At 41.5% G+C, this 26,625-nt stretch overlaps 1 protein-coding gene across 6 annotated transcripts in view; it reads right to left on the bottom strand.

Moving 5' to 3' along the window:
• Window positions 1–26,409, bottom strand: part of SYT14 (synaptotagmin 14) — a 201,744-nt gene extending 175,335 nt beyond the window's left edge. The window contains exons 1-3 of one of the 6 annotated variants that reach the window (XM_075595722.1): window positions 26,171–26,405; window positions 15,465–15,512; window positions 8,966–9,025 (exon numbers count right to left, since the gene is read on the bottom strand). In XM_075595722.1, the coding sequence (XP_075451837.1) occupies window positions 8,966–8,990 (25 nt within the window). In that variant the 5' untranslated portion in view covers window positions 8,991–9,025; window positions 15,465–15,512; window positions 26,171–26,405. Of the gene's footprint in view, window positions 1–8,965; window positions 9,026–15,464; window positions 15,526–25,865; window positions 26,125–26,170 lie in introns of those variants that run through there. The other 5 variants (XM_075595721.1, XM_075595718.1, XM_075595723.1 and 2 more) reach the window with 5 other exon arrangements.
• Window positions 26,410–26,625: the final 216 nt, after the last annotated feature.

Genomic DNA, 26,625 nt, shown 5'->3' on the forward strand with positions numbered 1-26,625 from the left:
TGAAAACCATATGCACAAACAAAATCATGTAACAACTCTATAAATGGGAGATATATAAATCCCTCTATTTATACACTAGTTATTAGTATAATTAATGTGCTTGAGTAATACAAAAAATAATAAAAACAAAAATATTGAAGAAAGAAAAGGAACATTTGAACAATTTGAACAAAAAATTTAAATAATTAGATGACCTATCTAACCAAGTATAATTTGATTAATGCAGATTAGATGATAATACTCAGTGGTCTAGCATCAGGAAGCCTCAAACATTATCAAGTTTGGGAACATATGTAAAAAAAAGTATTTATCAAAAAGATGTTTAGAGCTTTACTAAAAGAAATGTTTGATTTCACTGTCCACATTAATGCCCTTAGGGACTAGAGTATCTCACATTAATGCCCTTAGGGACTAGAGTATCTAAGGTGAAAATCCAGAACATCTCTTTTTGATTAAGGATGTCCTGGCGATCCCCTCTTCTAGTCGAAAGAGGGATATGCTCAATCCCACCAAATGTGAGTGAGCTAAATTGACCCTTTGGACAGTCCGCAAAATGTCTAGCACTGGAAACCTCAGGTCTTTCTTTTTAATGGATCTTATATGCTCTATAATGCATATTTTTAAGGAACGAATAGTTCAACCTATGTAACTTTAAACTCCCATATTCCCATAAATTAGCATATGACGGTGCAAAAGAAGTGCCCATTGCTGTGCTGCATGTCTGTAAATAATGTGCATCGAATAAGAAATAATTGTGAGTAAGTAAAAATAAGATTGATTCTGAAATGAAAGTTTTTTGTGCAGGTGAAAGGTGAGATTTGTTTAAAAAATACAGCTGTGATACCTTGTGTGTGATCTATAATAGTGTATAAAGAGGTTTACATCTGTGACCCAGAGGTATTTAGAAGACCAAGTGAAATTAGACAGTGAGTTTAAAAGATCAGTAGAGTCCCTGAGGTATGATGGAGGTTTGTGAACCAGTGGTTGTAAAAAAATATATCAATGTATCTTGATAAACCATCTCCCAAAGATCCAATGCTCGATACAATAGGTTGGCCAGGAGGGCCGACTAGAGACTTATGGATCTTTGGGAGATGGTAAAAGATAGGTATAACGGGATCCGCAACATACAAGAATGTTCTTTCTTTTTCGCTAAGTACTTGGAGTGCAACACCCAAATCCAAAAGATTTTTTATTTGTGACAAGAATGTATCAGTGGGGTCACCCTTAAGTTTTAGATATGATTGTTGGTCAGTCCGTTGTCTTAATGCCACATTTTTATAATCGACATTGCTCTGTATGACAACAGCCCCTCCTTTGTCAGCATTTTTGATGACTAGATTTGTTTTCTTTTTTAACGTAGCTAAATGTATGCATGCGTCTTTTGTCATGTTCATGCGATGATTAGGAGAGAAGCTGTAGCCCAGAGCTAGTGAATGTAAGTCACGCTCTATCAATTTTTCAAATGTGCTTATGTGTGGACCCTTGACATATGAAGGGTAGAAAATAGATTTATTTTTTAATCCTGAATCTAGGGATCCTACTAAAAATGTGGACAAGTCATTAATTTCATCATCTATACCTTGTTCTTCTAACAAACTATTCATGTCTTGCAAAGTATAAAGATCACGGAATGTTGTCAATTCACAAGTCTCCGGCTGAGCCACAGGCTCAGGGCGAAAACGCGTCAGAGTTTACTTGTGGGGTTATCCCTCAATTTTATTTGTTTGCATATGGCCGAATAAAATATTTTTTTCAATGATCCAAGCAATCCAGCCGAATCCTTTTTCACAGAGCTGTGCACCGCCTACACCTTTCCCCCACGGGACTTCACTTCTGGCTTCTAAATTAAACATAGGTTGAACTCGATGGACATGTGTTTTTTTTCAACCTTATCTACTATGTAACCCAGTGTGGGGCATTTAAGGCCATATTTACAACGCAATCATCTGGCAAAAGACATCTTCCGGTGCTGGAAGATTCTTTATAGCCCATTTATGGTCAAAAGGCTTGTACTGTAGGTGTCTGCCAGCACCGGAATGTATCTGATGGCAGAAAACTGCTTAGTAAATATTTGCCCAATTGCCTTAAATGTTCCAAAACCATAGAGGTTTCCATTCACTTAATGTGCAAGTCATCTGCTATGCCAACAAAATAATTCTAAGTACTATATAGAGGCTTTCCTGGTCCTGTCAAAAGACTCAAATTCACTATCACTCTTTAGGCTTCACTGATTTTGTAGATAGGAGTTATGGTGAAGGCTGGCTCTTAAATAGCTTTAAAACAAGGATGCCAGAGTTGTCTATGAAATGATTAATGTATAATATATTTTTTATTTCAAAGGCAAAGTAGACATGTATTATGAATTTAGCCGCATTTGGTTTCTCACCTCAGGACTGCTACTGCATAGAGATACAATGCGGCACTGAATATGTAGATCCTCTGTGCGGTAGCTTCGAATAAGGTATCCGGAGACAGATTTCAAGTTCCCATCTTTATTTCGCAGAGGCAAAGCTTCATATACAGGCTTCGTTATGAGTGGAGAACTAAAGCATACTCTATCATAGTAGCATGTTGATTGCTTTCTAACATTTTCCGTCAGCTTACATACTAATTTTCTGTCAACCAGCCAAACTATACATGGCAATTAATATTAAGCAATTAAAAGAGGAAAGGTATGTTTTCTGTATTTTATCAAAAGTCTGGGCATTGTACATATCTACATTATTTTCTTATCTTGTCCTGAAAATCTCCTGGTACTGTCTGCTTTTCTAAAAACTCCTTTCAAACTGATGAAATGTTTTAACTCCCTTGCATTCCATACTTATGAGCCATACAGCACAACTCAGCAAAAAAACTAAAATCCCATTTCTAATTGCCAAGTTTCCGATAACATGGAAGCTGCTAAAACAAAATGGAGTCTGAGGCACACATTATATCATAGAGTGGTCATCTGAATAATTTAACAAAAACTATTCAGTTACCTGCATTAATCTAATGGCGTGTGAAAATTAAGACTTTATATCACTACATGCGGTTTCTTCAAAAGGTGCAATTGTGAATCACTTTCCAGAAAACATTGAAGAGATTCATGCTATGCCTCAAGCAACAGTTGAGGACGCCACTAAAGTTAAAAGGGGACTCCTGCATAGCATCATTCAAGAGTAATCTTCTTGTATCACAGTATTCTTTGCATATATTTATATTTTTAAAAAGGCATGAATGTGGCATTCTAAATACTACGAATACTACTAATCTAATGGCATATATATATATATATATATATATATATATATATATATATATATATATATATATATATATATATATATATATATATATATATATATATATATATATATATATAGTTAAGTTATGGTGAGTATGTATATATATATATAGTTAAGTTATGGTGAGTAAAAAAAGTGACAAAAACCCTCCACAGCAAAGCATATAGCAAATGGAAATATAACTGTATGCTCATTTGCATGTCTTAGGCAGGTCTGCAACCCTACCTTTCACCATTATCACCCAGCACACAGCACTTCCACTGCAGCAAGGGATTCTGGGAAATGACATGCAAAGCTGTGACCATGCAGCAAGCTTAAGCCTATAGGGAACCATGTTTAAAATGGTTTTGAAGCAAAAAGTGGCACTGTGTGCTCATTTGCATGTCATTTCCCAGAATCCCTTGCTGCAGTGGAAGTGCTGTGTGCTGGGTGATAATGGTGAAAGGTGGGGTTGCAGACCTGCCTAAGACATGCAAATGAGCATACAGTTATATTTCCATTTGCTATATGCTTTGCTGTGGAGGGTTTTTGTCACTTTTTTTACTCACCATAACTTAACTAAGTATGGTAAACCCCATCCTCATTGCTTCAGCTTTGCATAGCCAGTAACCAACCCCACACTGATGAGACCCATTAAGGTTGAAACAGCTGTGTGTGGGTGGGCACTTCGACTTTTGCACGGATAAGATTTGCACACCCCTACATTTTCTGCACTGGCACCCCATATTGCCTTCCGCTGAGGGGTTCGTCCCTATTTTTTCACCCGCCAGGCTTCCGGGTCTGGTGTGCACTTGTGCACACCTTTTTTTGTTGTTTCGGGAGAAGACTGCGGTGGGCGAGTAGGTGTGAGCCGAAAGCCCTAAAGACTTGGACCCTCCTGCGGCGTCTGCTGCACTAGGAGGGAACAGGATGGACGTCGGATTCTTCGGATGACGACGTCGGTGTAACATCAGGACTTTTCCTGGCCCTTGTGGCTGAAGAGGACTGACCATGTCATGGACTTGCAGCTCTCCGGAGCCTATAGTCACAAGTTTTGCGCACCTGGTCTCACTTGACCATGAGCACGGTTTTTAGAGGTGAAATCACTTTTTCACCACCCGGGCTACACAAAAAAAAAAAAAAAAAAAAGCTGTGTGTGGGTGGGTTTACTGGCTATGCATCTTAACCCTGGCTGTGCTTAAAGCTGTGACCATGCAGCAAGCTTAAGCCTATAGGGAACCATGTTTAAAATGGTTTTGAAGCAAAAAGTGGCACTGTGTGCTCATTTGCATGTCATTTCCCAGAATCCCTTGCTGCAGTGGAAGTGCTGTGTGCTGGGTGATAATGGTGAAAGGTGAGGTTACAGACCTGCCTAAGACATGCAAATGAGCATACAGTTATATTTCCATTATAATTTTGTCAGCTGCTGTTCTTTAAACTTCATGTTTATCAAAATCTCTGCTCTACTTTGAATTTTCTTTCCTTTTTTTACAACTTTATTTTTTGTATCATACTGTGCTGATCCCAACATGGCAAAGCAGATCGTTTAGAAAAAAAGAGACTGAGGGGGCAAAGCCCTGTCCATTCCATTATGGTTTAGCCCCTAAATTAAAAAAAAGTATGCACTACTTCAAACAGAATTTGGATTAATTACACAATTCTGAGATTAAACAATGGCTGACCCTTTTGCTTTACTGCAATCCCCTAACCCAGGGGTCTTCAACCTTTCAAGGAAGAGCCATTTTATAAATAAAAAATAATTGTGTCCAAAATATTAAGAGAGCCGCAACACATGCATGAATATTACACCCCCACAAACACACATACAGGCATACCCCGCATTAACGTACGAATGGGCCCGGAGCATGTATGTAAAGCGAAAATGTACTTAAAGTGAAGCACTACCTTTTTCCCACTTATCGATGCATGTACTGTACTGCAATCGTCATATATGTGCATAACTTATGTAAATAACGCATTTATAACAGGCTCTATAATCTCCCCACTTGTGCACAGCTTCGGTACAGGTGGTGAGCCGGTATTGCCGTTCAGGACGTGCTGACAGGCGCATGCGAGTGTGGCTGTTTGCCTATTGGGCGATATGTCCTTACTCGCGAGTGTACTTAAAATGAGTGTCCTTAAACCAAGGTATGCCTGTACTGTGTGGGACAGTATAGGAGGCAGGCCAGCAGCTGGGGAAATGCCCGGCAGCAACAAGGAGGCCTGACCACCGCCGTCCGCGCCCCCCACACAGCCACCATCGGCACAGTGAGGGAGAGAGGCAGCAGCTGGTGAGCGGCGACCCTGCGAACGGAGGAGAGCCGCATGAAGGTGCTGAAAGAGCCGTTGCCTACCCCTGCCTTAACCCAACATTTTCAAAATGATGGTCACGATTGCTGTTCAGACTTTCAAGATCAGTATGTTGTGCATCTTCAATAGTCTACATATGTGACATCTTCCATCTCCTATCTAGCTGTGGGTGTTTGGAAAATATATGTAAATATATATAATGCTGTGCTTTCTGTTTGGAACCGCATTTAGAGCACGGCTCTCATAGGTTCCGCTACACTCCTACCAATCTGCAGAAACTCAAGGCAGAAAGTAGTTCTCCATTGATATGGAGCTTTTAAGATTACAATTTTTATTTTACTTAGTTGATTATGATATTTTTTTCTTTAATCTTTTTACACTTCATCATAACAAACTAAACCGCCTTTATTCTATAAAATACCTCTATAGGAGTGAACCAGGGTACCTTCCTTTACCAAAATATGTATGTACAGTAGTTAAAAAAAAAAAGTTGCTGGTTGGATCGCATCCATTGTTCGTATGTTAAATGGCTAAACAAAAGAATCATCACGGTAACCAATACCATTAGAAGTATTAACCATTATTAATGTCAATTATGTTACCTCCTAAAACAATGTTTAAAGATACTTTGCATCATATTTCATTGACAATGACTTATAGTTATGCATTTCTTGCCTTCATTTGTCCAACCTTTTCGCTTCATTTAAACTATTAGAGCTGGTATTAACCTGATCTTCCTCAGAGGCCTGAGACAAATAATTCATATTGGAAATTCAAGCCCCACGGTCGTTTTGAGATTATAAAGGAGATTTGGCCAGGTCTACAGTAAAACCGGTCTGAGTAGATGGATAACACAAAATGTATAGAACTATAAATATGGACCAGTAAAAAAACAAAAAAAGGTATTTCGGGGCTTGATATTTATCTCTTTAAAATCGTGAGTAAAAAATATCTGTGTCAAATTATGAAGATAATGGGTGCAATAACAGTCCAGAAAAAAATATTATATTCTATTATAATCATCGATAATAAGAATGACACATATAGCTCAATTGTGGAGTGGGTAAACTACTAGGTGAGTATAGTATCACACTGGAGGCATAAGTATCCTGAAGGCAACAGAAAAAATATGTGAAAACACACCTCGCTGTACCTCATTGGAAATCACTGCATAATAAATCCAACACTCACCCCAGTATGTAGTAAGGAAGATGATCCATAGTCATAAAGTGTCAGAAGATCTTACCCACTCCTAGAGCTTGTAATAATCCAGGTTGGCGTGTCCAGCCGCTTGTTGAGTTTCAAACAGTCCAGAAAATATGCAAATAAATGCACAAAGCAGCGCACTGCCCAGGGACACAGGTGTAGAAAAATGAAAAAAAAAATTTTTATTGTAGGCCAGACATGACAAACAGGGAGGTAAGTACCCTCCAACGCGTTTCACACACCAAGGTGCTTTATCAAGGAGTATAGTACAGCACACTAAGGGACTTTTTTATACACTGCAATAATTACTACAATTTCGCGCCAAAAAACGCATGTTTATGACGTCATCATTGCGTCTCAGCATATCTCTATGGGCATATATCTCTGTGGACGTCTGGAACTCCCAGATGTCCACAGAGATATATGCCCATAGAGATATGCTGAGACGCAATGATGACGTCATAAACATGCGTTTTTTGGCGCGAAATTGTAGTAATTATTGCAGTGTATAAAAGGTCCCTTAGTGTGCTGTACTATACTCCTTGATAAAGCACCTTGTTGTGTGAAACGCGTTGGAGGGTACTTACCTCCCTGTTTGTCATGTCTGGCCTACAATAAATTATTTTTTTTTCATTTTTCTACACCTGTGTCCCTGGGCAGTGCGCTGCTTTGTGCATTTATTTGCATATTTTCTGGTCTGTGTCAAATTACACTGGCAGCAAATGTACAGTATGAAACATGCTTTCTTGTGTTGAAAGAAAATCCTTTCAGATCTAAAAAGGGCATGTATGAATAGAAATCATTATAATAAACATGAACCATTGCACTAAATTCAAATGTGCATATTGTTATCTCATAAGATACAAATACAAGAAATAGAAAGCCAATGTTTTGAAGCCGTCATATCTCATAAACTAACCACATTTTGGGATGAAAACTGCATGCAAATGTGTTTTTGTTTGCATGTTTTTTTCTAAATAAATTTTATTTGAATATGTCTCACCACGAGTTGAATAGGTAAACGTATTAAGGCTTCCTCTCCGGCCTTGAGTAGGAGAAAAAGATTGTCATTCAATCCACACCTTATTGGATTCCAGGTGAATTTTACATGTAGTGAGATTTCCTCACTTGCATACAAAATGTACATGCCCTTTTAAAGATGCATTCATGAATTTCCTACTGTGTGCATTATGGCCCATATTAAGTGAAAGAAACTTGTTAATGTTGCTCACTGTTTTCACAGATCAATTTAGGTAGAAATGGGATATTATTATTATTATCAACATCATCATTTATTTGTGAAGCGCCAACAGATTCCGCAGTGCGGTACAATGGGGTGATGAGTGATGCATATTACAAAAACATAAACAGTTACTGTACATACAGGTGAGGACAAACATGCACAAAGAGGTAATGAGGGCCTTACCCGTGAGAGTTTACAATCTAGAGGGAATTAGGCACAATGTTGAAACAAGAAGGTAAGGTAGCTTCTTATTGTAGGATAAGGTGTGGCTCAGGTTAGAAAATGGCCCAGTCTGACAGGTGAAGCCATTAAGGTTTGGGGTGGGGGGGTGAAGATTGGTCCAGCCACACAGCTGGTCCCAGTACATGCTGAAAACATGCTGGGTACATGCTGCAACATTTCTGCAGACAAACTAATGGCCCATCGGATTAACAGCAGGGGTCCCTGGCAGTCCCATTCAAACTGAATGGGACTGCCAGGGACCCCTGCTGTGTTAATCCGATGGGCCATTAGTCTCTGCAGAAATGTCACTGAAATGTTTGCAGCATGTATGCAGCATGTATCTGGATCTTGTTGGTGATAGCCCCAGATTTTCCAAGGCAAGTTTAAGGCAAGTGTTAGAATACTCGTCGGCGCAACCTGTATATAAAAAGAAAAACACTAAAACATCTCTTATTATTTAATATCAACATTTCCCTCACTCACTGGCACATGGCAATATCACAGCAGCAAAGTAGCTCCATACGCTGACGCACAGGGGAGCTGCTTCTTTGGTGTTATAACTTCACTTATAACCCTATTCACACACACTTTGCGCAGTGGATATTCACAAAATCTGAAATATAACTGGCAGCAAGAAACATACATTCCACTTCAAACTTGATAATGGAAGGTAATCTGAAATTTTGAGCATGCTTCACTCTTTTTAATTTATTACCTAAAACAGCGTCCTCCTCTCCCATCTCCTGGTGAGTCCTGTATCCTTTGCTCTAACTATCTGCATCAGAAGCGTAATGAAATAGAAAACAAAGGAGAATTACTCTAATGAAGATTGACTGGCCTTGTGCTGAAAAATTATATCAATAGTCTTGTAAATTACGAATAGATTAGAAATAGGTGAGTACATCATGTAACTATTTTAGAATTACATTTGAAAATACTTTTTGAAATTGCAAATATAGAAATGATACACCTTTGAAAACATTGTTTTTCCAATGGATTTGCTCACTTGTTTTGGGGAGTCTCCTGTACGAATTAAAAAGTACAGCAATATCACTCCTGATCAGGTTTAGTTCAACAGCTGGTGTCAATTTTATGAAGTGTATATGTATGTATATATATATATATATATATATATATATATATATATATATATATATATATATATATATATCAACCCCCTTATAACTCTGTGCTTGGGGTCCAAAGAATCACATCGCGCTATAAGCGGATCGCGTTAGAAATAATGTACAATTGTATGCGTTGTACAATAAAGTATTTAAGACACCAATAATCATGTTGTAAAGTATTCATAAGTACAAAAATTGGGAGCCACTCTTGCATCGCGTTATAAGCGGATTCGCGTTTTAATGGATCGCGTTATAACGGGGTTGAGCTATAAATATATATACACTGTGAGGGGGATTAAGCTCTCTCATGAAGGCCTAGCTGTTGTTGCAGCCTGGATGCACTGTTACTGTATCCAGGGCGGGCCTAACAACAACCAGAGTATCATCCTTGGGGAGGATACTGGCTGGGTCACGTGCCCTGTTATGGGGCATGGTTACAAGACCCTCCCCTGGGGTACATAAGATGACTCTCCCAGAACACAGGTCTCTCTCCCCTCCCCCTGTGGAGTGGGAGCATCTTACCCTTTATCCCATCAGAGGGTAAAGGAGCTGAGGAAGGGCCAACCGGGCCTCAAGCCGCGTGGGTGCTGCTCCAGGGAATGTGCCTGCTCTGAATATCAGTATGCTGTAAATAAACTCAGTTGAACTATACTTTGTGGCTACTTGTCTGGGCCATTATCTGAGTTGCCAGTGTGGACCATCCTGGCTGCACCAAGATCCTCACCGGCTGGAGGCACTGCACTATGGATGATCATCACTGAGAACCTGTCCTGATACCTCCCCATAACACCGCGGAGTTCTTGGGCCTTCTGTTCAACCTCACAGGTATGCACCGCACCAGAATACACGGTAGCTCTATGGTCTAACTTAGGATGGGGGAAAAGGTGATACCCATTTGCTTATATGGGTTCCATGTAAATGGATTTCAGGCAAAAGGTGACACATTGTGTGCTCATTTGCATGTAATTTCCCAGAATCCCTTGCTGCAGTGGAAGCACTGTATGCTAGGTGATAATGGTTGAAAGGCAGGGTTGCAGACCTGTCTAAGACACAAGTGATATTTTTTATTGTATGGAGATATATATATATATATGTGTATATATGTATCTATCTATATTTATATCTATACACACATACACACACCATTTGTAAGTTAACCCTTATAGCATGGAAGTTCTAGTGATTCTTTTCAGAAGTACAGAAATATTCAGTTTTTCATGAATCTATGTCTAAGCAAGTCAAGTTTAGCAGTAACATTAATTTTGCATACTTACATTAGATTAGGTGCTAAAACTAAGAGAATTGTGTTGTCCTGTAGAGTATGAAATTCTCTTATGAAAATAGTTGTAAAAAGGAGGCAAGAAGTACAGATGTGGCGCAATCCACGTTTCCCCCATGCCACTCTTGGAGCAGGTGGAGCGCGGCCCAAGGGTGACCATGGTCACGGCCCAGAAAATAGGGAATTTCCCCGAAGGATTAACGTAGCGGGGTCCCTGGTTCTGAATGGGACTCTTGCAGTGTTAATCCTGCCACCACCAGCCTGTAAGAGCTGCGTAGAGAGAAGCAGTCCCTCTCTCTGTGTCCCTATGCGCAGCTCTTACAGCAGATCTCATTATTTTTATTATTTTTAGTACATAGGATTGAAGCAGCGAGTCTCCGGAGCTGAATCGCATTCATTTCAGGTCTGGAGACCCCTTGCTTCCCAAGATACAGGCCTCAGTATGGAGTGCCGGTATCTGGGGCTGTTTAAATGTCCCAGTCATGTGGGCCGTGACGTGGGAGATTTAAACTTACAGGATGTTTACTACGCATGAGCCAAGAGCTCCAGCTGACTGATCAGTGAGGGCATGCAGATCGCTCTATCAGGTTTAAGCTTAGACACTCTACCATCACGTGATGCGGAAGTTAAGAACGATAGACACGTACACCCGTAAGAGGACACTCCCCAGGTGCTGAGAAGAGGAGGAGGAGGTTCCAGTTGCCCCTGATTTGAGTCAGTTGTACTCTCGATACCCTTTTTTTTAACCATTCAAATGTGAGTGCGATGTGCATATGCGTTATGCTCATGTTTTAATTTTGCATTAAACTGTATTACGGTATGTTTGCTTTTTCTCTGTCCCACGTGTTCCTGTTGCAGTGTCTGAAGGTCTGCTAGATCCATTTGTCCTGGAATCGTGGATCCACACATGAAATCCTTCACTGTGTGGTCCAGCCACCAATTGTCTGTTCTAAACTTTCCTTTGTGCCATTGGTATTTTCTTTTTGTTTGGACTCTTTCTCTGTGGGTGAGAGACTTACCAGGCTGCAGGAAAAGAATTACTAGTGTTTCATTATTCCACTTGTTTGTGTGCATTGTTTTAGGTTGTGCTGTTCTTTTTTTATTGTATTATATGCTATGTCTTATAGAACAGTGGATCATTGCTACAGTAAATGCTCTCTGCCTGTTCAAATCAGAAAAGGGTCATTTGTGTATTTCGTCTGATGGCTGTTCACAAAAATCTGATTCAGCCAAGAGAAGAAAAACTAGAATGTGCCCCCTTCCGCCACATTGAATTCCATCGTTGGAGTTGAAATCTGTATTGGCATTGACTACCCTCAAGGGTCATATTTACTAAGCGGAGCTGTGCCAGAAGATACTTTTAGGTGAAAGAAGGTATAGTATGGCATAGCACCGATAAGTAAATATGGGCCCAGATTTGTAAATTGAGAGAGTATAAGGGACCCTTTTCCTCTAGAAGACACAATTGCATCATACAACCAGGTACAAGAAGGAATCAACACACAGACCTGTAGAACTTCGTTAATATAATTACATCACACTCGTTTATATACAGGATAATAGAAAAAAATACCAGTTAGGTGTTTGTTTCTGGTTTTCCTTCATTAACTGAGATGCTTTATCAGTTTCCTTCAGATCAAATGTTATTATTTGGTTGGTTAGCCAAGTTGGCACAAGCACAGTGATCCTTTTTGCTGAGCGGCTAAATGCTATGCATCATATGTTAACTTTTACAATCTTATGGTTCATTACACAAAGCAGGCTGTAATGCTCAGCTTTTATCAAAGAGCTGCAACCATTCTTAGAATGGCAATGAGAATAATCCGCTCCATTAAGTACAACATAAGACATAGCAAACCAGCAGGGGATGTGAGCAGCACATTTAGTAGGCAAAAGTAGTTCTTCAAACATACCATAAACAAGCGAGAGATACCAATTAAGGAACAAATAGTAATGTACTGCATGCCAAGAGCAACTGCAGACTGCTTTTTTCTTTAAAGTACGTTTATTCATTACATAGCCCATTATGCAACAAAACTGTATACTGGTGTATCCAAAACGTATATTCATGTGCACACAAAAATATATCTCACAAAGCACTTGTTTAGATGCCAAACTCACCACTGTTGTCCCAAGTGGTACCGGAATTCTGTAGGTTGTAATAAGAGCAGCACACCTTACACTTGTGATCTGGTTTACTGCTCATATCTCAGCTTACACATTACCATCACAGCCACACAGCTATCCGGAAACAGCAGGAACATGGGGATCTTATAAGGAGGTCACAAAGAAGGGAAACATTTATTTCCCGACACAGTGGGTCTATCTTATGCTTACAACTAGTTGTTCATTTCTTGTCGAATTTAAGTTAAACATTTAGCTTAAGTGTATATATTTTAATATACATATCCCAGCCTTCAAGTATCATGCAGGAAATGTTACTCCAAAATGCATTTAGAGTTAAGTTCATATTTCCTATTTAATATTAAGATTAGTATGTGAAATTAGTGCCCATATTTACCAAGTGGCTTAAAGCCAAAAGACACTATCCGGTAATGTAAGACACCTTACATACAATTCAAGTACTGTAAATGGACTATAAAAGGTGTCTTAGTGACATACAGTATGGTGTTTTATAGCTAGGCACAGTGCTTAGGAAACATGGCCCATATTACTTAAATGTGTCAACAAGTACAGAGATTTGTTTTGTGGTTGAACACAGCATCACTGTATAAACACTGAGTATTTTTGATCACCATTTTCAAGCAGTCACGGGATTAGTACAGTGTATTTTCCCTTACATTCATTAATAATATCTTTGATTCATTAATAGATCCCAACATTTATTAGCCAAAAATCAAATCTGAATTTCACCAATATTTTATGCAGAGTATCAATCTACTTGTGAAGATAAGTTACAACTCATTGCAGTCTGTGGGAACGAGCTTCTGATGTATTATCAATAAGTAGGAGGATTGTGAAAAGAATATAATAAACTGTATATTATACTGGACAACCATTGTAAAATAATTTCTGAAGTTCTTAGCCTCCCAATCTCAGTGTTTTCATTGTAAAATATCCATACATTTATTCCCAAAAATTGTTATTTTTAGATGCTTCAAACTTTAGATATACATGCAAATCAGGATGAAAATTGGTAGCTTCACCCGTAGTGATGTGCTCAATCTAGCCAAACATTGCTTAAGTGTATTCCACTCTCCGTATCTGCATATATCCGTCTTCAGCTGCCATTGTGTGTGTGTCTTCCACTACATCTCTGTGTATATGTGTGTCTTTCAGTGCCTCTTTTTGCAAATATGTGTATTAAATGGATATAAGGCCCAGATAACAAAGCTCAGTTAACTTGGTGCCAATAATGGGCCATTATTAAAATCATTAATAGTCGTTATTCTCTCTGAGGTTACCACCTATTCACTAAGAAAAAACATTAACATTATCAGCACAGACTTAACACCATGTTGAGTTAGTACTGCCTTGCGTTAGCTTCAAATAACATGGCTTGCGTTAAGTCTGTTTTACGTAAAGGTGGCGTTATTCCCATCCAGACCCTGAAATATACGGTTTGCTGGAGAGATTGAGAGATAGTAACACAACTAAGATGTCTGGGAAATATATAACAGTAACGCATTGAAATATACTTTGCATATCCGAATTAGCATATTTCCCAGGTATGTTCCTTTTTGTGCACATGCGTCTCTCCACGTGTTGTTTAAAAGTGTGCATTGGGGAGGTATATACAGTAAGTCACTTAGGACTGTAACAAATAAGAGGCTCAATTTATCTCCTTCTATCCAGCAAATCCTATATTTCAGGGTCTGAATGGGGGGTAACGCCACCGTTAGCTATGACCTAACTAACAAAAGGTTAAATCACAGTGTTAACTATAACAGAGCTCTGTGGATAGACTTTGCTATAGGTAATATCTCTTTTGCATATCATTAGCACTAACAGCAGTTATAGTTAACACAATGCCATTTCGGGCTGAGAACAGCACTTAAGAATGTGTTAGTGAGCTTTGAAGGTACATGTTAGCACTTAACGAGGTGTTAACTTTGGTTAAGTCAATAACGGACCTCGGTGAATCTGGGCCTTAGTGCTTATATGCATTTCCCAAAACCTATTTTTATATATACAGAATGGGTGTCTTCACATGTCCATCTATTTGCCAGAATGTGCCTACCAGCAGTTCCCTGTGTGTTTGTTCTTGACCCTGTGTATAATGTGCTTGCCAGTGGCAGTGGCAGTGGCAGTGGCAGTGTGTGTGTGTGTGTGTGTGTGTACGCTTGATGGTAGCCTTGAGTGAGTGCTTGCACCTGGTCGAATATAGATGTGTTCTTGCTCTGTGGCCCCGTGTGCTTTTTCCATAGTCTCCTGTGTATGTCTGCCAGTGGCCCTGTGTGCTTTTTCCATAGTCTCCTGTGTATGTCTGCCAGTGGCCCCGTGTGATTTTTCCATAGTCTCCTGTCTATGTCTGCCAGTGGCCTCGTGTGCTTTTTCCATAGTCTCCTGTGTATGTCTGCCAGTGGCCCCGTGTGCTTTTTCCATAGTCTCCTGTGTATGTCTGCCAGTGGCCTCGTGTGCTTTTTCCATAGTCTCCTGTGTATGTCTGCCAGTGGCCTTGTGTGCTTTTTCCATAGTCTCCTGTGTATGTCTGCCAGTGGCCCCATGTGATTTTAATCCAGAATACAGCTGCTTGTTTCTGGCCGTAACTGTGTATGTTTCTGCCAATTGTACCTTGTGTCAATATACTGTAGTTAATATTGTTAAGATAATATAGAGGTTCCTACCTTTTCTAATGCAGATAAGCTCATGGACTCCACAGGTGCGCTCTCCGCCTGCATAAATCATATAGCATACGTCATAAAACAGATTACGTATTGATGTCATGGACTCTTATAGATAGAAAATAAAACAGTGAATATCTTCAGTGCTAATGCAGCTGCAATATGGATTTGCCTCGATAAGCATCGCAGTTAATTGTGTTCATAGCTTTCAGGCAATGCATTGCATGTCATTCATCACCAAAAATCAACCCCAACACAGTAATAGTTTAAATCAATACATGAAATGGTGGATGTTAGATTTGTTGAATGTTGACTGTTATAGTTAAGTAGCTACAGTATTTAGCAAATATGCTTATTGTACCATCGAATCTCAAAACTCAAAAGTATGACCTGTGTAAATTTCATTGAACAGAGGCCTGAAAAATAATTTATTGCATTTAACTGGAAACATGTTGCTTCACCAACCAAATATATATAACTGATGTATCACTAATTTACATTAATTTAACCCAGTCTGGTGTAATGTGAAAATCATAAAACAGCTGTATGCATTTGCTCACTAGTGTGAAAGATAGAGGAATACCATGAAAAAGTATTTTTAACAAACAACCAGCATTATAAACACTCATCTCCCCCGTTCCCTTCCCAGCACTGCACCAACGTTCACTCTCTCCCCCCATCCTAGCACTCTCTCTTTCCCTAGTCCCGGTGCTCTCTCGACACCCCTTTCCAATATAGTTGCGCTCTCTCTCCTCCCATCGTGGCACTCTCTCTGCCCTCAGTACTGTAGCTCTCTATACCCCCAGTTGGTCCTAGCACTCTCTCTCTCTCTCCTCACCTGTTCTAGAGCTCTCTACCCCAGTCTGAGCACTCGCACTACCTCGGTCCTAGCAGTCTTGGTCTCTCCTTACCCATCCTGGAGCTCTCTCTACCCCCAGTCATAGCACTTTCTGTCTCACTCCTCTCCCTCTTTTTACACGGTTCCAATGTTCCCCCTCTATACCATGGTGCCAGCTGTATCTTTCTTTCTACCCCCGGCACTGGCTTACTCTCAGGTGACAGTGAAGAGGACAGTCAGCAGGGAATTGTGAGGAGGGCTGAGATGCTGCTGTTGCTGGGTTTGTGGAACATTGCTGCAGCTATGAAAGCTGATTGGCTATAATTTAAAATATGGCTTGGTGTCAACACATCCATGCAATACAGGGAGAATAATGGCCGAAAATCAGCCAATAATCTTTCAGAGCTGATGGACTTATTAGTGGCTTGGCCTTAATTTCTGAATTTCTATCTAGAAACCAGTTATCATGTGTTTTCATTGGCTCACCACCAACCACTAACTGAACAATAATAATATTGTATTTATATAGCACTGGCAAGATATGTAGTGTTGTACCACATGTACCAGTCCTCTGCTACAATTTCACTGCATGAGGCACAAGAACAATAAGTGACTTGCCCAATGTCACAAGGCGAGCAATCACTGGGATTTGAACTATACATTAAATAGCATTGTTCCCAAAACTGCTTATAAACTCTTTTCAAAGTATTATGTTCCCCATCAAATCTACAAGCCATTGTAAGCTCTCCAAGAAGAGTAAGGCCGGGATAATAGTGGTAGCGCGCGTGCGCGACGCTGTGAAAACAAATTAATGTTGTCCAATGAGCGCGCACATAGTGTGCGACCGCGCGCGCAATGCGTCCAAGCACCCAATTTTTGAAAAGACATTTCAAATTGTTCTTCTCGCGTCACATGAGCAGGTCAGCCAATGAGGGCGACCTGCTCACGTGATGTCACGGCCATGCCTCCGGCATGCCTCGCTGTCGCCTCGCGCCTGCAGTGCAGGTTTCACGTGCGCGTGACGTTTCGCGGTCACATGCCCGCCGGCAGCATAATCTCAGCCTAAGGCACAGAAATCCTCTGAATCAGTAATTATTGAGGAGCAAGAAATAGGCAAGTGTGTGTTTATTGATCTTTTTACATCCATAGTGTGCGATGACCTCACAAACTTTATGGGTCATTAGGCACCGTGAATGTCAAACAAAATCAATGAAACACGCACACGCCTATGCATTACTCAGATTTTCTCGCCTTCACTGAAAATGTTACAGAACATTTACATTTAAGCACAGTTTGTTTTTGATGCATTATCCCATAATAAAGTAATGGGTTTTCAGCAGCAACAACACATTAAAAACATTAAAAACAGAACTAAGAGCTTGTAAGTCGCCATTAAGTATAATGAAAGCCATGACAATAACATATAGACCCAGGGTTAATGAGAATGACATGGTCTGTGAATGATAAAGATGTGTATTTCAGAACATAGTGTACTTATAAGCCACTAGCAACAAGTCAAGACAAAAATTATCTTGTTAGTTAGAAATAATTGTAAGTATGTCATAATTTTCTTAGACTCCAAGCAAATTTAGACACTTCAGTGAAAAAAACCCATTATTTATCAAGGTGTATGAAGCCAGATATTAACTCATGGTACGAACAGTTTATTTTGCTGGCCATATACACTGCGCATTACCTATACCAGCATTTCCCACTTAAATTTAGTCACGGAACCCTTTTATATTTTGTATAACATAATTGAACCCCTTAAATATTTTTAGTGTAGCACATTTTTTTAAAAAATGCGCCGCAAGTGAAAAAAAATTCTTGGTTCAAGATCAAATACCTTTAAATTGAAAGTTACACCTGCTTCGGCTGCTGGTCCTCCTGTTCCATACCACAATGCTACCTGCAGCCTCTCACTGCTGTGCTGCTCCGTATTACCTCTCACCCCCTGGTGTAGGGGGGGGGGGAGGGAGCCCGCAGTGGTGTTGGTGTCTCCGTCCCTCCTCGCGGCTGCAAAGTACTACCTCTGGGGATATATCGGGCACGGGTGGAAGTGGAGGGGGTAACCCAGCTCCTGGTGTGCTTTCTGCCGGTCTCCTCTGATCCCCTGCCTAGGCCCTCCGTGCGGTTCCCGGTGGACATTTTGGAATTGCTGGGATTTATTTCAGTGAACCACGGCGCCCGCTCCGACGCCGCTATCTCCCGCAGCCTGCCGTCCCCACCAACTGGAAGGGCCCCCGCCGGACACCCCAGCCTGCCAAAAGTTCCGGTTAACTGAAGGAAGAGCAGCGACCTAATTTTATTTATTTATATGTTTTTTCCGTGGAACCCTTAAATGTTACCTCACGGAACCCCTGGGTTCCGTGGAACCCCATTTGGGAAATGCTGACCTATACTAAATTCACAACAACTGCAGTTTCTCACAATATAGTACAGATTGCCAATGGTAATGCTTGCATGGTGTATCACAATACATCATGAAATAGTGGCATGAGACAATCTGTCTTTTACATTATTTTACTTTAAATGTGTGTTTAAATCTCAAGTTAAGTAGCTGAGGATTAATTTAAATGGGGAAATCAAAGAAAGAAATGGTCTGACCTTCATTACTAGCTATTGACAAACTATAATTTACAGGTGCTAATATATTTTTCACAGCAGGGGATGAGTGGTGCCAAACATTTGCTATTTCAAGCATGTTACTAAAACAAATTTGGCAGCACTTTCTTGTACCCGACATGCCAACAGTTGTTTATATCACATCAAATATTATTACGTAATAGGAATGTTTCAAAGTAAAATATTAAACAAAATAAAGTTAAAACAATGGAAAACATTTGCTCGAAATTCCTTTCTACAGTAATACTCTTAATGAAGAGTTTCAATGTTTATTTCATCTCCTGCTCCTTATTAAATGTGCATGGAAGCAGAATACACTCCGTGCCTCATGAGACAGAAGGAGACAGGGAGTACTAGAAACAAACAAAGCAACACCATCTGGGCAGCGAAGACGCGCTCTTGCAGTGACACTGCAATGCCTAGATGAATGTACAGTGCAACTCTTCCCGACAGATCATAAAACCTAGGAAAGCTTATAAGTGGATCATATGATCAGTGGGATATTCATTTCCGCAGCTTTCCTGTAGCTGCTAAAACTAACACATATATAATATCCCTTACTTGGAAATGTCACCCAGCTGTATTGGGGTTATGCATTTTGCCCTAAATATTCTAATAATTATCTTAAAACACCCAGGTATCATATCAGAATAACAACTGGACAGAGCTGGAATACTTTCTACCCCAAGCAAACAACTCATAATGCAGTAGTTTATGTATTAGCGGGTGAAATCTTTAAAAAAATGAGTATCTGTGCACTCTCCTGTAGTTATCAATACCAGTCGTTATAGGAGGTGCCAACAGGGTTTGTGCAGGGATCTCTCTATTGCACAGAGTAATATATGGTCAACTATACATCTCAGATGCACTGACCTTGACCCCTTGAAGACGCACTTACCATAACACCCTCATACTGTCTCTGTAAGTTGTCACCACTTAGATTGTAAGCTCTTCGGGCAAGGACTCCTTTTCTTATTGTTTTGTCTGAAGCGCTTATTCCCATTGTGTTATAATATTATGTCACGTGTATAGTAAAGTGCTATGTACCTGGATGGCGCTATATAAATAAAGCTATACATACTGTAACAGGGACTTATCCCTCTTGAAGAAACCATCTCTAAAATCCAGCAGGGGTCTGGTTAAGTGCAGCAGGCGATTAACCAGACTCCACTTGGCCAATTAAGTCTGTAAGAAAAGCCTCCTGTGAAAACAGGAGGGGGAGTCCTTAGCTCACAATTGGACTGACAGAAGGAGAGCAGAGAAGCCTGTAGACACTGTCTTGAGTACAAAGGCTGTGCTGATATCAAGACATACAAACACCCAGAGACCTATATTTCTTGGACACAGAGGACCCAGGAACCTGCCAGAAACTGAAATGGGGGGCTACCTGCTTAAGGTACTTCCTGAGACTTTGGGGTGATAGGCTGGTAATATCCCTCCCGTCCTGCAGATAAGGTCTTGGGAAATAAGCTAGCCCTTACAAAGGGATAGGGGTTTGTTATTTTTTTGTTTTTGTGTGTTTTGCCTTGATAAAAGGAACAGGGTCAATAAAGCCAATATATCATTTCACCCTAAAAACAGTCTCCATTTGCATACATCTGCACACATCTCTTATATATTGTGTCAGAAGTGGGATGAGAGGTGGCCCTTGAATTTTAAAGGGGCCCGTAGACTGCCTGTGATTTTTTTTGTGCTTTTGCCTGCATACAATTCCTGCAAACAACCTGAGAACAAAACAAAGAATCACGTGCAGAAGTGACCAGATTTAAAGGGCTACACATCCAGGCAGGAAAGCTACAACTGCACTGGAGAAAGCCACAATGCCACAGTTTGACTGGGAGGACTGTAACAGACGGTGACCCACACAAGGGACTGATGCTGTAACCATAGTCTACCCCACAACTTCTGAAAGAAAAAAAAAACCCCATGGGATTTTAAAATGGCCGCCCTGCTGAAGTCAAATACAGGCTCTGCAAGAGTGGGGAAGAAAATGTGTTCCTGGTGTAAAGAGCCTTACCACACAGAGCAGTATACCTTCGGGCCTTATTCGGATGATCCCTATGTGGCCCCAGAAAAAGGGCAGCAGCTGGCGGAATATTTTTTTTCAACGTGCCAGGGAACTGCAGCAGCAAGCAATGCCTGTGGTCACAAAGAAAATGCAGAATTTTTCTTAGCAAGTGCACATCCAGTATCACCGCTGAAAAAGAATGTGTGCACAGTACTGCTGATGTTTTAGTACCTACCAAATTAAAGAAGAAAAAGTCTACAGAGATGCCTGTGAGAACTACAAACTCTGCAAGCAAAGTCTGCCCACCTGTAGGACTACCAGCTGGGGTCCTAGGAAATACAGTGAAAACAGCTGAAATAGCACCTCCCGAGGTCAGGAGGAAGAATACACCTGATACCGCCAAAATAGAGGACAAGATGTGGCATTGCTGAAATGAACCCTACCCCACGGCAGTGTGGCCCTTCCGGTCCTATGAGGATACGGATAAGGATGAAAATGTCTCTTATGGGGAACCCAAACCGAGTCACACCCACAAAACACCCCAAGAATTGTGGAGGTGCCTAAACGCGGTACACACCGAACAAACAGGTCTTTATGACCCCAAATATTCCTGTCAGCTAACTCAACTGCAAGAAAAGCCTGGTGGATACAGTGAAACTGTTGAGGTTTCAAATAAAGACGGAGACCCCAGTATCCCTGATGGGACGGAATCGTCCAAAACAAAAAGGCGGAAAAAGAAAAGCGGTGTTTCACTTACCGTGGAAGGAACAGACACGTCTGCAGATCTCGCAGAGAAAAAGGGGGTCCGAGATGCCCTGCAGCCTAGCGAAAATGGATGATTCATCACGCGGATGACAGAATATCCAGAGGGCCCAAGGCAGAAGTCGTGTACCCCAAAGAAGTGTCTGTCCGGTGCTAACAGTGAGGAACCCTCAACCAACCATACCAGGGAAGTGGAGCCAGAACCAGTGAGTGACGATCCCTTGACCAGCCCTGAAGATGCACTGCAAGCTGCCAGGCATAACTGTGATCTTCTCCGTGAAGAAGTGAAACTGGAGAGAGAAAATAACACTGAGCTACAGAAGACTGTGCTCGCAATTTACTCTGAGGCCAAGACCGAATTGGATGAAAAGCAGAGCAAGTCTGACCGAATGATTGCTAATCTGAAACAGAAGTATGAGGACGCAATGAAAGAGATTATAGTCTCTCAGCAAGAGGTTCGCGATTGCCATAGAGAGTTGGAAGTCTCTCAGAATGAGGTTCATACTCTCTGCATAGAGCTGGATGCCTCACACCAAGAATTCAGCAATTGCCGCACACAACTGAAAGTCTCTAAAAAGGAACTTCACAGTCTTGCTAAGGAGCTGGGCATCTCTCAAAAAGCGGTCTACAGTCTTAGTATGGATCATAAAGTCTCTCAAAAAGGAGCTTCACACCCTCAACCTAGAGATAGAAGTCTCACGCCAGGAGGCCTGGAGTCTAAAATCAGAAGTGCGTAAGTGGAAGGAGGACTATGAAGAGGCCCTGAATATTAGATAGACTGTAAAAAGAGTAAATACCAGCCTGAAAGAGGTAAATTCTGATTTGACTGACTACGTCAGTGAAATGATTAGCAAGCTTCATGAGCTAGACAAAAGGAATAGACTATTGAAAGATGAAAAGGTTGAAACATTGGAGCAACGCACACAAGCAGAGCACCTGCTGCAGAAAGAACTGCAAGATCTGCGTACGCACCTCCAGAATGCCGAGGAGAAGCAGCGAACTCTGCAGGAAGAAAATCTGCAGACTGCTAAAGAAGTACAAGTACTGCAGGAACGTCTAAGAACCAAGTATGTCATTGCAGAACAGCATGAGGAACTGAATTCTACCCAGAGCATCGCTGGAGGCCAAGCTTACAGGCCGGGTGACTGTATGAGAGGGAGCAAGAGAGGGTCCAGAAACCAGAACAAGAGATGGAGACGTAGAGCGGCTGCTCCATCCCGAAAAGTCAGTACGCCCAGGAGAAAGATGCGTGGAAATCGCAAGCAGCGGCGACCCTGGTGATGATATCTGCAGAGCTCCAAAATATGAAGGATGCGTGGAAGCAAGCTCAGAGCGAGCACAGTGAAGAGATGAAGGCCCTGAGAGGAGAATTGCAGGATGCACTCAAGAAACAGGGATCTCTCGCTGATGAGTCGAACTTGCAGCAAAGCCTAGAAGTGGAAGAGCCAACACTGGCAGCTAAACACACATCCCAGCAACTTACAGCTCTGCGGACGCAGATTGCTGAGCTCAAGATACAGCTCACCAAAAAGGAAGAGAGTGAAGAGGTGTCCGATCGTCAAGTGGCCCGTCTGGCACTGAGCTATGAGGCCAAGATAGCCAATGACCACAAATTGCTGGACAATGAGAGGTCCCGGCTGCGGCTGGTGCTGGACATCTGGGAGGAGCAGCTGCAGTTCAGAAATTGAGAAAAGAAACAGATTTAAGCCTTGCTCTGAGTTAACTGGGAGATGTGGAATCACAACTCAATTCCAAAGAAGCTGAACGGGCAACTGCATTGAGTAGAAAAAGAAGTGCAGAAGGACAGCTTCAAGAGCTGAAAACTCAAATAGCTATTCTTGAATGCTCTTTAAGTGGCTCAGTGAGTAAAGACACTTTCCCGGTGTCGGCTCATTGTGATCTTGGGCAAGTTATTTTATCTCCCTGTGCCTCAGGCACCAAAAAAACATAGATTTTAAGCTCCACGGGGCAGGGACCTGTGCCTGCACAATGTTTCTGTAAAGCGCTACGTAAAACTAGCACGCTATCCAAGAACATGCTATTATTATTATTATTATTATTAAGTGATACCATGAAATGGCACGAGTCTAGGATAGTAGAAATAGATTCCGAGCATCAGACAGAATTGAAAAGTAAGCTGGCAGAGGCTTTGCAAGACCTGAGCAAGGGTTACAAGGAATGGACATTTAGTGCTAAATTGGAGTTCATGGAAAAGATGGCAAGAGAAAGCGATTTGCGTAAACACTCTACAACTGTCGCCATACCGTTTGCCAACAAAGAGAGAATTGCCCGACGCAGGGAAATCTCATGACCACATGGTCAGTAGAAAGACCGTACTTGGAAAAAGTCCTCCTCGAGCGACTGAAGAGTGCTGAGCTCAAGCACCTTCTTGGAAAAAGGACTCCAATCCCAGTGGGACTAAGGGATCTTTCCTCCATCCACGCTCATTCGAGCTGCAGAGATATCTCGAGTGGAAGTGGAAGAATGGGCTTCGGCCATGGTAAGCCAGAGCTTCCCACAAACAGGGGAGGTATGTAACAGGGACTTATCCCTGTTGAAGAAACCATCTCTAAAATCCAGCAGGGATCTGATTAAGTGCAGCAGTTTAGTGTACTGCGCTGCATAACGCGATATTGTCATTAATATTATATACATTGCATTGAGTTCCATTGGGAGAAATGAGCTATATGAAATAATGTGACGTTATGCAAGTCTAATGGGTGAGATGCCCAATACATGATCATCAAATGTAAAAAAAACATGACCACTGAACACCAAAGCACACTGATGCAAGAGAGATTTTTTTGCATTGTATCAGTGATAATATTGCCAGATTATTACATGGACCCCTGATACTGTAGAAATCCGTTATTTTATTGTCTCACAACTCCATCGTGCTACATTACATATTTTAGGCCTTTAATCCTTTTAGTACCCATATGTTTCCGGAACATCGCAAAGGCTGGCACAACATAGGCCCTTATGGTTTTCAGGGAATATCATGGCTCATTTTCTAAAGTGGCTCACGTTCACGGCTTTCCATGGTTAGTGAGTGTGATCTGAATGAAGATGAGTACCCTTCCACTTTGCGTCACTACCCGAGCAATCCCGTGGTCACGATCTTGAAAGTCTTACAGCACCCAATGTCCAACAGTCACAGCCTTAAACCACAATATACACCATAATATTAAGACGTGTCATCTCTCTGGATGATCTGGAGTCAGTCTCACTGATTTTTAGCATCACCAGTTTCATAGACTTCTCACTGACAACAATCTGCATTCTTCCATTAACCCCTTTGCTGCCAGAGGGGCCTGCAACACAATGCTCTGCAAAAAACAAAAAATTCTGTAGACCTCTCTGTAGAAATTAAATCTGGTTTAATGCATCAAGCAAGCATAAGGGGTCAATACAGGAAAAAAGTGAGCGACATTTCGGACCTCCCGGTCCTTTATCTAGAGCTAGATAAAGGACCAGGAGGGCCAAAACTTTTTTCCTGTATTGACCCCTTATGCTTGTTTGATGCATTAAACCTGTTTTATTTTCTACAGAGAGTGCTACAGTATATTTTATTTTTGTACTATCTATTTCCACGGCTGGACAGTGAGCCCAGCTGCTCTGCAAGCACTCTGTCTGCAAAGATAAGTAACTTATTTTTTGTGATATGTGTGTGTGTGTGTGTGTGTGTGTGTGTGTGTGTGTGTGTGTGTGTGTGTGTGTGTGTGTGTGTGTGTGTGTGTGTATATAATTTTTTCAGGACCTCAAAATGTGAGTTGTTTCTTTGGAGGTTGCCACCATTTAATATAATAGCAATAAATCTTAAAAATCACATTCATCCCAAGGAAATAGTTATAGCATAAAGGAGCTGTCCTTTCAGCACCACAGAGACAGCTCCCTCCACAACATGCCCAGTATACAAACAGTCACGTCTCACACAGCCCAGTATACAAAAAGCAGTCACGTCTCTCTCTCACACACACACACACACCCCAGTATACAACAAGCAGTCACTACATATCACACATACACACACAAAGCAGCCACTACATATCACACACACACAGTCACTATATAACACACACACAAGTAGTCACTACATATCTCACACATACACACACAAACACACACACACACACACTGTATAACACACACACACAAGCAGTGACTGTACCTGCTCCATGCCTCATCCTGTCACCGCTCCCACCTCGGCCCCTCTCATCACATTTTATTGACGCAATTAACTCCACCAATAACCCACCCGGGCGCGCCCCCCTCTCATGTTATTCAGAGGAGCAGCGGGGAAAGCGTATACTTATTCTATACATACATATATATAAATATGTGTATATATATGTATTTATATATGTGTGTGTGTAATTTGTATGAAGCCCCCGCGGTGGCCGCTCCCTGCGCCAGGCACAGACCCCCGCTGGGAAGGGGACAATGAGATGCTCAGGCCGTTATTGGCCTACTTACCATCAATCGCCATGATGCTGCCAGGCCGGAGCATACCAAGCCGCGAAACAGGGGGGTGGCGGCTAATGAGAAAGGCGGGGCTGACAAGGCGCCAGGGATACACCACACGCAGCGCGTCACGTTCGGGTCTCTCAGGGGTTATAACAGTTTATGGGAATAGGGCGGCGGGGGAGAAGGTTGTGTGAAGTGGATCCTTCCTGTGCTGCACGCGCTCGCTGTGACGGTTGGCGCTCAGATTTAAACCAATGCTGCGGATAGCGCGGTCTCCAGACGATGCGGGGCTGCAGCTGTGTGCAGGCTGAGTAGCGCTTGCTGTTGCTGTTGCTGCTGCTGCTGCTGCTGCTGCTGTTGCTGTTGCTGTTGCTGTTGCTGCTTCTGCTGCTGTTGCTGTTAGTGAAATGAGTTGCGGTTTATTTTCCCCAGTCTTGCCAAGACCAGACACTGTAAATCACTAC

This window comes from Ascaphus truei, chromosome 4, assembly GCF_040206685.1.
Source record: "Ascaphus truei isolate aAscTru1 chromosome 4, aAscTru1.hap1, whole genome shotgun sequence".
NCBI lineage: Eukaryota > Metazoa > Chordata > Amphibia > Anura > Ascaphidae > Ascaphus > Ascaphus truei.